General features: G+C 46.0%; 1 protein-coding gene and 1 pseudogene across 1 annotated transcript; one reads left to right on the forward strand and one right to left on the reverse strand.

Annotated features, from left to right (window-relative positions):
• Positions 1 to 2950, forward strand: LOC147966435 (uncharacterized; annotated as a pseudogene).
• Positions 2951 to 4619: 1669 nt separating this feature from the next.
• Positions 4620 to 5430, reverse strand: LOC147966436 (uncharacterized). Its single transcript, XM_087528902.1, has 4 exons — positions 5341 to 5430; positions 5002 to 5255; positions 4837 to 4916; positions 4620 to 4723 (listed from the first exon to the last, which is right to left on the reverse strand). Exons 1-4 carry the CDS (start codon positions 5428 to 5430, stop codon positions 4620 to 4622), a joined length of 528 nt encoding a protein of 175 aa, XP_087385028.1.
• Positions 5431 to 13229: the final 7799 nt, after the last annotated feature.

Consider the following 13229-nt stretch of genomic DNA (forward strand, 5'->3'; position numbering starts at 1 on the left):
CCCCCACCTGTGCCAACATCTCGGATCTCTGTGAAACATGCAGTTGAAGTCATTCAAACGTTTGATGAGTACAAGAGGTGATTGGTACAAGAAATCGGGTTTGGTGGAATGTTGAAGTTGCCCATGCCGCAGAAGCTTAATCTCAAATTCAGTGCATGGACAATGAGCAAGGTTAGTGTATCTCAGCGCGCAATTATATTGTCTGAGTCAAAGAAGCTGAAGTTCTGGCCGGAGGATGTGCACAAAGTATTTGGGATACCTTGCGGTCACCGCTCTATCCGGGGGCGTGATGGTCACATAATGCCTGATGCAATTCAATTCATCAAGAAGACTCTCGGGATGGACAAAAAAGGTGTTCATAGCCTGCGAGCTGCGGAGGAGTTCCTACTACGAGATGTATCAGAGACATCTAGCAAGCTTGAGAAGGATTGTTTTCAAATTGCTTTCGTCATTTTTGTCATGGGACACGTGCTTGCGCCAACCACAAAGCATGATTATTCCACCATTGATTTTTGGGGTGCCCTTGCAAACACCGAAACAATATCACAGTTCAATTGGTGTGACTACGTGCTTCAGTGCTTGCTAGAAGCTGTTAGACGTCTCAAGAAGGACATGCTTTCAAACAATCCAGGCACTAACCTTGTTGGTTGTCACCTTTTTCTTCAGGTCAGCATGTGTTTTACATGTAATATCTGTTGTCCTGCTTGATGGGGTCTAACTTTTTCTGCTCTGATTTTTTTATCAGGTGTTCTTCCTGGATAGTATTGACTTAGGCATTTTCAATAAGAAGCATAATGTGCTCCCCCGTATAAGTGAATTTGATCAGGACAGCATTAGGAACATGATCACAATGTCCACTGACATTGGGAAGAACCCCACATCACATTCAAACAACAAGGTTTCATTGCTCTCTGGATTAATCACACTGTATCTTTGTATGATGCAACCATTTTTTCACATTAATCTCACTCTTATCTAATGCAGCTACGTGCGGCAGAAGATGTTTGCTATGCCTGGCAGAAGTATCCTCAGGACCAACCCAACACCCTTCTTGCAGGCACCAACAGTGGTGGTAACAGTGCATCCGCTGCATGTGGCGCACATCAGTTCTCTCGAAATGACAATGCAACAGTGACACCCACGCACAATGTATTAGATGTACATACACCAATTCGCACGCTTGGGCCCATTGATTTCACACACTACCTCCGCACACGCTATCCCAACTTGGTACGGTAACAGCATTTGCTCGCATGTAGGCACATCCTATTCAATGTTTTTTGCAGACCAAAAGCATGCATAACTCATCACAATCTACTCCCATTTTCTGCAGGCATCGGATGAGATCACTGTACTGCTCAATGAACAGAATGCCCGGGTACAACGTCACATAAATATAGCTCGTGCAAACGCTCAATTGGACATGTTTAAATTTGCAGATAAACTTTTCAATGCACTTTCCAAGAGGTGCATATGTTGTTCCATTAGAGGCTTTTCTGATTGTCCATCAAGAGCTATCCCAGAACCACAAGGCAAGACTTTTTGTACTTTTCATCAAGTAATAAGCTTAGCAGGTTTCCCATAGTTAATCTTTAATGCACCACCTTTTTCAGCTATGACCGCCACGACACCTGCTCGCCCCAACATACATGGTGTCAGGCTGGACATGTCTGCATGTGAAGGTCAGTCTGTCTTCATGGTTCCCCTGTGTGTATTTTCAGTCACATCTTCCCGCATCTCACACCGGACTGCCCCGCAATGAATGCAGGTGATAGCTCTACCTCGAAGAGAACTCGTTGCGGGGATACACCTGATCCCCTGCGCAAGCGCCACTGCTCTGAAGGGGAATCTCCCGCGGATATCAACATGTCGATTGTTCGTTTTGCCCAGTTCACCTTGTGAGCAATCAGTGAACTATTCATCGATCTGCCCAATGATGGTAGTACTACAGTTTTCAGTGAGCGACGGGAAGAGCTACCTAGCCGCAAGTATGTTCAGCACCCTGGGTTCCAAACTGATCCTTGGGGCAGGGGTGTCGTCCCGCCACCCCCCTGCAATGATATATCTGAACTTATCCTTCAGTTTTTTGCATCGTCATCCGTGCAAGAACTATCGAGGTCAGTGTGCACGCAAAATACCTCCTGCTAGATCATACACGATTTTTATTACGCCAACACCATGTACTAATTATGTTGCCTTTATCAGGAATTTCCTGGTTCATGAGATGCCGAGGTTTGCACGCGTCACTGGAGTTGCAATGAAAGAACAACTAGGGGGAGACCCTAATTGATCACGAGTTGATGTCTGTAATCCTTCGTCGATATTCTCAGATCGACCAGCAATATGATGCAGAATGCCCATATCTTACCTGGCGTCACCCTATCGAGCCAGATTTCCAGGTAAGGATGCAAGTCTAAGACATATATCCATTTTAATTATCTCAACTACAATGGTATGTCATGAGACCATTTTTTCATTCCGGGAAACCATGCTTGTGCATTTTGTGGCAGACGCTTGTCCTGGCAGAGTACGATTTCCTCCACACCATGTCGATCTAGAACCAGCTTGTTGCTGATTCGCTTAAGTATGATCTCACTTCTGGAGCTGGTATGTAATACAGCCCAGCTATCATGCCTACACCCAAATGCCCTGACTCATCAAATCTGACATCATTGTTTTCTGCTTACAGTTTTACACACCTGTTCCACGGCCAGAGGGCTGGATGGCTGTTTTCTTCAACATGCTGACTAGGGTCATCTGGGTGATTGACCCACTGTACCACAACAAGTTCGCCTGCCCACCCACGAGGCAACGCGACGAGATTATAGCATGGAAGCTGCATGATGCATTGTTCACTTGCCTGAATGAATTCTACGCTGGATGGCCAACTAGCAAGGATAATTGGACTCTCAAGTTCCCTTCCATGACCGACTGCATTTTCTCCCGGTAATACAAGCTCAACCTTTTTTTATACCATGCAATATTTTTACGGTCCATACTGAAGACTGATTTCTTATTCGCCCCCCGCCCCTCCCGTAACCCTTCAAATGTGATGCAGTGCCAACACAGGCGGGTGTGTCCTCCATGTGGCAAGGCACTTTGATGCTCACAAGCTGAAAATGCCACTCACCAAGGTACACACATTTCCAATCTATGTGTCCCATGTTTTGCACATTATATCTGCTAGCTTACTAGTGCAAACCATTCGCCAATGCACAGTATACTGTGTCCAAAACGAAACGGGATGCCCTGCATGAATGCCTCAAGCTCCAGGGAAACTTCTCTTCCCTCGCCCATGATGCGTTCTGGAAGGTCCTAGCTCCTTCAGATTCTGCATTTGACTAGTAGGGAGTTATGCTGAATGCGTTGCCGGCTTTAGTCTTGTTGCATGGTTTATCCAGTAGATTACAAAGTTATGTTCGTAGCATGGGTTCTGTATGCCGGACCTGCGAGCATATATGTAAGCTTCAATTCAAATCCCCCAGCATTTGGCACCTATCATATATCTATCATGTCAGATGTGTGTACCCTGGATCTATGTTCAGTCGTATATCAATCATCGGACCAACTATCATTATTTGGCCTTCCTTGTTCGTTTGCAAATTTCAACTTCCATTTATCTGCCCTGCCGTGCGAGCCTGGTTTGTTTCCAAGGGTCAACAAAGAACATGGGCATTGTGTTCATTCAGTAGTAAAGTCATGTAATCCCACTAAATTAAAATAAATTCATTTCCAAATCAACAACAGATATATCACACCAACCATTCGGTCTCATGTTGTGGCAATGAATAGCTGCCGAATTCGTGGCCCTAGCTGTTGTATTATGTGTACCTTGGAACCGTGTTCGCACACATATATCAATATATGAACCAATTTACCATTTCTAGCCGAATGAGCCTGGCTTGGTAACAAGGATTGACAATTAATTTTTGAAACAAGCCTTGTTCCCGTCCAAAGCTTCCAGGCACGTACAAAGTGAACATTAATTCATCCCCAAATCAACATTGGATGAACCCTTCCAAATATTCAGTGATATGCCGTTGCAACAAACACCTCCCAAATTCACGATACATGCAGGCAGTATATCATCCGTGGTCTCAATCTATCATTCTGTGAGGATAGGTTATTACAAAATCTATCAGCCCATCCTTCACAAGATGACACGATCTTTGCATACCAATTTTTTCAGGCGATACATGGTCTATGTCAACTGAACTCACCAACGCATGCATTTTTTAGGTAACAAACCATGCATCCACCAAATAAACCGAACAAACATTGCTCCCAGCAAACGAAAGTTCTACATATAGGGTTCTTAATTCAGCCTGATACCAAACTTAAACATGTCTATTTCATGCGCCCATAATCAGTTAGGGCTTTAATTCGAACCGCAGGGGGAACCACTACCACACCGTGGGGATGGCAGCTAACATTTCCACCATGTCGCGCCGCTTCATGGACTAGTCTCGCAAACTTTTGCAGCAAACCCAAAAGTGATGGAACCACTACCACACCAGTTGAAGTACTTTGGGATGGTAGCTAATGTTCCCTGTCCAGCGTTTACTACTTGATGGAGCTGGTGAATCCAGACGTCTTGCAATCTTCTTTGTTTCCTCTCTTCAGAATGGCACCACCTCCAGCATAAAATCATGTAGCTCTGCTTTGTTTCCCCTCATTGAAATGACCTCGTAAGCAATCATCTCCCGGAAGTAGTGTAGGGATTCTGAAATTTGGCAGCAGTAATCTACGTCAGCATCACTAGTTGTTCATGATTCCTCTTACAACTCATTTCAAAATAGTGCCTCTTACAGCCATGGAGCATCATGAACACTGCACGTACCGGTGTGAGAGGATTGTAGATGTACAGGCCCATGAACTCCCTGATGTAGTTCACCACATGCAGGTGGCTGTCATGGCTGCACAAATTTTAGTCGAATCAGTTCAAAATCTTGTTTTAACATCTGCTAAGTAGTTTTGCAATTATCAGAGAAGGGCACGCACATTTCGCTGTTGGGGTGCATCCTTACATTGTAGTTCACCCTCCACCCTTGAGCTGGCACATACCAGCCTGCAATGTTTTCATGGATGCATCGACGGAGTCCCTCGATGATGTGGTTTGCATTATCTTCGTGCTTCAGTTTCATGGCGTCCTCTCCATTTGAGGTCTCGCACGGGTCCATAACAAGTAGCGTCTTCTCGTCGACATCAACAACATAGAGAGACCATGAATTGTGGTATGGCACTGGCAGCATCAGCTGAAAATGATCACCGTAGTCAGCGCTTCGATTCAGGGCAAACCAAATATAATATAGTACAATATCAGGATGATTAATCGCTAACCTTCTTGGTCCACTGAAGCCTATATCCAAGCGCCTCAAAGCTCATCATTGTATTCATGAATTCGAAATCTAGACTGTATGAGTTGTACATCAAGGCAAGCTGCAACCACATTTTTTCCAGTTAGCGGGTCATACATGTTACTCAAGAGGCACAAGCGCAAAAATCATGCCAACTACTCACCACAAAGCACACATCAAACACATGGCGCCACCTGATCTGCCATGAACCATACATGAGCCCTTCCTTGTAAGTGATCATTCGGCTCAAGCAAACCCAACCAGTAACTGTTAGCCTTCCATTCGGCCCAAATTCTTTCCAAAAATCATCACCACACATCACAACTAGGTACGGGGCAAGGTGTTTGAACCATTTCCTGCAAAATGAGTTCAGTAAGTGGTAAGTACAAGTAATCCATGTCGGGATGGGCGGATGCACCTTCTTATAATGTCTCTGCTTTCGAACTTACTTGTCGAGCTCCTGTCTCGTGCATGTCAGCATTTTGTCGAAGTACACCACATTCTTTGCTGTCGGCTCTTCATGCTTCAGTCCAGCTTTCCCCGGGAATTTCTCTCCCATTTCATTCTTCACAAATGTCCTAACCATACTGACTTGCACCCTTACAGGTCCCGAGCCTCCCAGACTAGGCTCAGCGCCCTGATTGCTGGTTGCATCAGGAGAAACACCCGTCCGACAAAGATGTTATGCTTCTAGGTTGTCAACGTCAGTTTTGAATGCATAATTTTGTAACCTATACCTTGATGGAGATGCTGCTCGCCCCCTGCCGATGCAGACCCCACCACGCGATTAGTTGCTGCTGATGATCCGCCAGATGCAGTAACTGTATTACATGATCAGCCGGTCAGGTCACGCAAATCCATGCTGCTAATGTCAGTCATGATATCTTACTTGTTATTCCAGGGAACACATAGTCCCCTATTTCTTGACGAGTGATGACCCCAACTCCAAAGCCTACGCCCCTGGCTGTATCATTGGGACGCATATGTACCTCACATGTTTTTTTGGAACAATCAATCATGTTAGACTTTAACTTTCAGGATGTACACTACGCTACTCACTTATAGGATCCACATTTTGATTTACCGTGTAATCCATCTGGGGGAATGCTTTGCTCTGCGGCTCCTCCTTGTTGGTCGTCTTGCATCGCACCCGCATCACTGTCAGAGCTATCCGATGAAGATGACCCACTCCCGGAAGGTGTTTTCCGTTTCCTATTGCGACACTTCTTGCTCCCACGGTGCACACATCTTTTCTGTCGTTGCCTTGCTGGAGGCACAAACCGAATTACTGGCTGTTCCGGAGTAGAGCTCATGCACAGCACACCTGGTGTTTCCATCACTAAATGTTTGCTTTTGTTACGAGCAGCACTTAACAAAACAACACAATGGTTTTACATCTATGTGGGATAGCATTATGCACCGTTGATCTCAGCCTGGAACTTGAGACAATCTGGCACCATATCACCATTGCTTGGCGTTGCCCTCGTCAGCTCATCTGGAACAAGATTTTATCATCACGCCGACATGATTGTTGTTAGTAGTTATACGCAAAAATCATGTAACAACAAAATTGTATCACTGCTTTTCCAAAATATACCTATTTCTGCCTCGATAGTTTCCATGGCGCAGTTGCCTGCTTGCGCATTTGTAACCACATTATAAGCTCTAATTAGTCAGCAAAAGACAAAGCATTGGAAGGCTCTTTATCACAACTTCAGAAATCTAGCAAACTATACCTCCAGTGTCACGCCCTAAGGCTACAACAGTGCAATCTTCTGTGTTCTGCCTTGCCTCAATACCGCTTTCTGGTGTCGAACTGACAAGTCGGACATCTAACAAGGTGGAATTTCACAAAAAAATATGTATATGTCAGTACCACTATTATACTCACAGGTGCCATCTAATTCATTGGAATTGTGTTAACTTACTGTTGATTTCTGTTTCAAACTTTAGACATGTGTTAGCCCCCCTGTGATCAACTGCTTCATCCCTACCGTTGGCATCTACATTACCCCATCACCACTGTCAAATTCCACGTACAAATATTTCTGGATACGTTTACCCGTATATAGCACCGTACTCGAACCATGTGAGTACTGACCTGGCTCTGCTGGAGGCTCCACCCGTACTCGAACCATGTGAGTCGCAAACACACTTGTCACCAAATCGATGATACCCACCTCCATCTCTGCACCATTTGCAAATTGTCAGTTCATACATTTTCATACATGTTTATAGCTCAACTATTTCTTATCCCTTGCTAAAATTCCCTTTTTACACATATGATTCATTTATTCCCACTACAATATATTATCAAGACAACCATTTCACGATTCTATTTATTTCTTCCTTTATTCATATTGCTCACCGTTTGCATCGTACAAATTCTGAACAGACGAAGCAAATAATAAATCATTTGTCTCCTTTGCCCTGGGAGTGATAGGGCTCTGTATCAGGCTTTCATGGTGTCTGTCTAACATTTGATCGTAACCTTCACTTTCTTCAGATGCAGGGCTCCCACAATTGTCTTCATGATCCACAGCAGTGTTTCCTGCCACACGACTTGCAGTCCTATGATCAGGGTCTGTGCTAGCAGGGTAGTGAGCCCCACTGACTCCCTCAGCTGCAAAATATAAAATTACAACTGTTTGTCAACCTGATGAAATATGGGAATGCAAATCAATCTAGGGAAACATATGCCACCTTGAATTGCCGTTGTTGCCTCCACAAATCTTGCCACTAACAATGACATGGATGCACTATCTGGAATGAATTCTCTGTGCCATACATAAGAAGCTGAATCTGGTGTTGACTGAAGCATCCAGAACGGCGTCATTGGCGAGGCTCCACCACTGTCTGGTGTGACCAGATCTATGAATGCTTCGAAAGACATAGCTCCTGTGGGTGTGAAACCTAACGTCCAGAGTGATTAAATGCAATTTACTCATTATCTGCTACATGCATATGTTGTATGTATTTTGTTTGTGTTTTTATACGAAACCTTACCTACTACTGGAATTTCTTCATGCCTGAGCTGAGGAACGATGATAGGCTCATCTAGTTCTAAATCTTCAGGGTCCACTGCTGGAAGCTGGGCATTCACCCCATCCGCCCCTGTCAATGCACACAGATTTTCCTCAGTGTTAGCTTCAACAAGATTTCCAGAGGAGGACAACAGGCAATCTATCAAGCTCAAAGTATTAACGACAACGGGCACGCACCTTGAACACTTATAACTGGGGGCAGCCCAAGCCAGCGGTTCCCTGCATGATCAATTCACGACTTAGTTAGATAGCATACAAACCACCTAAAAAATCTTGGTTTAGACGGTTCATCTGTTTAAGTCAGTACCATTCATTATCTGTACTCTCTCATGCTGCCTCAACACTCTTCTGTAGTTCCTCGATATCTTAGCAAGCCTGGTTGGATTGTCGTCATCACTATCTGACTCCTCCAGTTCACTCTCCTCTGATGGGCCCTTCCCTTTATCACTTTCAGGAATTCGGATTATTGGCCTGCGACGTATCGCCTCTTGCCCTGTCTCATCTATGTAAACTCCTCGCTCAGGCTCTGTTCCCCTTCTCTCAGTCACACCTAGAAAATTTTTCCCGCAAAAGTTAACAAAGTTCAATCCTATGGTTTCAACACGTATATTATCATGATTGCAGATGAGGTACTTACGATTGGCTTGCGGTACTGATAGAGTTCCCACTGGTTCCACCTTCACAGTCTCTTGTTCATCAGTGCCCACGACATCTGTACAATTCACAAGGCACACGTTAGCAATGAACTTCATGGCATGCTTTGTTCACGGACGCGCCGATTTTTAGTTCGGGCACTCACCTGTCTGATCCATGATTTCTGCTTCTGGCTGCACTGTGTTCTGAAGCTGTTGCTCACCTACATTGTCGAGTTGCTGTTGTCCCATGCACTCAGGCTGCTGATCAACCACACCAACGAGCTGTAGCTGGGCTGTGTGTTCAGGCTACAGATCGCCCACCCCATCCTGTTGCTGATGCATCACCTCGACGGGCTGTTCCTCGATCTCCCTAGTTTCCATGCTCATACCATGGCATGGGTTAGCTGCATCAGTCCGGCGATTAACAGCTGGTGGCCTCCAGAATAGCTGCCATCAACATCGTAGCAAGCTTAGCGATGAACTAAAATTGAAAATTAATATGTTTTATGAAGCAAAGGCACTCACATTGTGTGAATTATCTGCCATTAGAGGATGCCATTCCTAGTGATGTGACTCCATGTAACCTTCAGGCCTAGTCTACACAAGGAAATGCACACATCAAATGGGTTAGTACATCACACAAGAATTCATCCTGCTGTCAGTCACAAAATGGATTGGCTACTTACTCGGTAAAACCCTGGGTTATCTCTCAGCAGCCGGACCAATTTCTTTACCATGGGAAATGTATATGCAGAAATCCTTGGCAGTAGATTCGACCTAAGGTTTGCAGCACTGAAGTCTATCCAATCCAGCTGAAATATTTGCAAACAGCAAAACACCATGCAAAATGAGTAGCAACTTTTTTGACATGGTTGGGAGAATAAAGTACAGCGTCAAATGATTGCAACAAAAGAACAAGGCCTCACCCCAAGGGAAAGCACATGACCACCCAAGATGGCGACCTCAGCTCCAGAGGCCACCTGTGCATGGAACCTATTGGCGCACATTCTTAGCACGTCAATCGAGTATCTGGCCATGTTGTACTGACCGATCTGCCACAGATCCTCGACTAATGGGAGGAATTCCTCTGGGAGTGCAGCCACAGATTACCTTGGCGCTAGCAAGGTAGCAGCTCCTAGCAGTGCAGATGCTACCAAGAAAGTGATTGTCTCGTTCTCGTCCATGCAACAAGGGTTTATTCTACTAATCACCTCTTCTAAATCGGACACCTTTATGCCACCTCTCCCCCTCAGACCCAAGAATCCTCTAATTTTTTTCACCAGGGCAGATTTGCTGGCAGGAGTACCAAACTGGACAATCCTACCATGACCAACTACCCCTAGGATCCTAACTGCATCATCGTCAGTAATGAACCTGATCTGACCATCTGGGAGACGTAGGGACATGTTACTAGTATCCAAGTCAGCAAGGAGCCCTGCGTACTGGATCCGATCTACTCCTCCCACATATCTATTTGTCAGCAAGCCGCCCATCCCAGTGAGCTCAGCCGCTGAATAGAACAAAGTGCTCACACCAAGAAAGGGACCAGTAGTAAACATGCATCTATACGCGAGCTCTCGCGGCGGCGGATTGGCCGCTACTCTCGGCTGGTTCGACACCACCAAAGCAGTTGACCCCCACCGATGGTTCTTTTTTCTTGGCCTCGAGCTCCCCTCGTCGGCAGTTCTTCCCCTCTTTCCTCGCTCCGGTGGCTCCTCCATCTTTCACCCCAGCTGCAACCAAATAAAACCAAAAGCCAAAGAAGAAAACCTAATCAGCAACAAAAGAGCCAGGCATTGCAAAAAGGAGATGCATTTAGTAGATTGATTGCTTACCAGAAGGACAGGGCGGCGGTCCGACGCAATCTTGGATCTAGATTTTTTCCCAATTCTCTGCTTACAGCCGTCTGAGCTCCTAAATGGGGGTAGAGAGAGAAGCGGCTGCACTGTGCACAAGTGCTTGACGAGCAGACCGAGGAAGAGACTGGTGAGAATACAAGCCACTGCAGCGGCCTACCTGTGATATGTCTGTACCTGTAGACACCCACCGTCCACCAAATAATTTTATAATGTGCTTGTAGCCAGAACCCTCTAGAAATATTGTACATCTTTCGTGCTAACGCGGCGGGAAAATTGCCGCCCTTTTTGCTATCCCTCACACCGGCAGCTGACGAGTCCTCTGAACAGATAATTTTTTTACTGCTGTTACACAACACTAAAAATATCCCGTGCTCACCCACACATGAGCTTCACAATCTGCCCCCCGTACCATTTGATAACTTAACCACCTGTGTTCTTACCCATGGGTACATCTGCACCTTTTTGCATGTGAGTACCTTTCAGTAACAAATCTTCGCCAGGACCAACACCACATATCTCCATGTGGATACTTCTTTGGGACCGGCATGGCCCCTGGTCGCACTTTCGCTGGTCATACCCTTTTAGAAGAAAGTTTATCTTCGCGGGTCCAATCTGAAGGTGTGCAACAGGACAACAACAGGGGATGTTTTTTGGTCAGCTCCCTAGACTCATGCTGCTTCATTTAATAAGTGGACTCCCCCGCCCGCCATGCAAGGGGTTGCATGCTTGTTGCCAGTCCACCAGGAGCTGAGTTCGCACTACTCCCCAACAGTACCAATCATCGTATCTATAGTTAATCCATGCCTGGGATGTTCTAATCGCTTTTTTGCATGCATGCGGGTCCGCACACATGCAGGTGTGCTTCCCCGCCCTTGTTTTGTTTATTATTTCATCGCCACTGGGATCTCCAGTTTAACCTATGCATGCATGCACAGTAAACACCATTTTGCTTGCATGCACACATGCATGCATGCGCACACTTGGGAATCATTGGCCTACGTGAATAAAATTAACCAATTTTTATATCGCCACATACGCAACGACCCATGCATCATAGGTCAATTAGTGCACGTACTCGCGTAAGAACCAATCAAACAATTCAGAAACAACTCCAGTGTGGCGCCCGGCAGCAAAACCTTTGATAAACCCTAATTCACCGAGTCAGGCCGACGCCGTCGATCAATGCCTGTCTGGTGGCAATGGCGCCAAGGACTATCCTGTCCCCCAAAAATCGAGAGAAACACGAGCATGACCAAGTTTTTGCAGGGGTTCTGCTTTCGGCACATTCGCGTGCTGCCTACGAGTGACAGACACGGGCGGGCGGGTGCGCTTGATGGTTGCGGTCGGAGGGGAGGAATCTGACCCTCAGCAGTCTGCATCGCTGCACGGAGATCATTGGCATTGCGGGGTGGTGGCCGGTGGAAAGTAGTGGTTTACATGTGACGGTTTCGACTAGGCCTGCCTCATCTTCTGACGAAAGACAGCACCCCCCGGCTAAATGGCACCCACGCCCCCACCCCCTTCCCCAGCCCGCTATGCGCGCACCCTGTGGGTACTATGACGTAGGTGCCCGACCGGTTCGAGGTTGCCCGAATTGGCCGAGGTGGATGCCTACTGCGAGCGGAATGACGTGAATGGTGCGGGACGGGGAGTGGGGGGTGGTCATTTGCAGTGTGATGACGCTAGAGGCGTGATCGGCGCCAGATATATTGTCTGTTGTTCTCACCACATTGATCCGAATGACCAAGGTGGGGGGGGGTCTAGTTATTGCTCTTGTGTTTTTCTATGTATTTCCTAATGCATGCCTACTTCCCCCTAGATTATTTTTCCGGTTCTGCTACAATTTTTCTTCAGTAAATCGACCATCCTCGTATTATTTTTATTTATTATTCACCTTCTATGTGGTGCATTTCATACTTTTGGGGGTGTTAGTTGAATGCCTCTCACCTAAACAACCAATATTTGTTAGCTCTGCTATGAACACTCGTGGGCAAAAATATGATAGTGACTTTTCCTAATTTTACTTGTCGTCCCACTGCGACAGTGATATTAAGAACGCACACACCATTCATATCATTTCTAGCTTGCAAAAGAGCGACATAATTTTTTACTACACACGATTCTTAACCACGCCAGTAATGGCATCATTACCGACGTTGCCATCAACATGCTCCCCCTAACCATGTTTAGCACGCTTGGCAGATGAGCTGCTGCTGTCTTCCTCTGCATCTTCATCCGACTCGCCGTGGGCGCCAGCCGAAGAGTGTTCGCCGTCTTTAACCTCTGCAAGCTCATCCATCCCCAGAGGTTGGTCTTCTGGGTCATGTTCTCCAT

This window comes from Triticum urartu, chromosome 6A (assembly GCF_056163025.1).
Source record: "Triticum urartu cultivar PI428250 chromosome 6A, HENAU_Tu73, whole genome shotgun sequence".
NCBI lineage: Eukaryota > Viridiplantae > Streptophyta > Magnoliopsida > Poales > Poaceae > Triticum > Triticum urartu.

Excerpts from the sequence above, each read along its gene's own strand:
- LOC147966436 (XM_087528902.1), bottom strand. The coding sequence starts at position 5,430 with ATGTACAACTCATACAGTCTAGATTTCGAATTCATGAATACAATGATG. Across the intron at positions 4,917-5,001 it reads ATGCACCCCAACAGCGAAAT|CCATGACAGCCACCTGCATG; the intron begins GTGCGTGCCCTT and ends AAATTTGTGCAG. Across the intron at positions 4,724-4,836 it reads CAATCCTCTCACACCGGTAC|AATCCCTACACTACTTCCGG; the intron begins GTGCAGTGTTCA and ends GCCAAATTTCAG.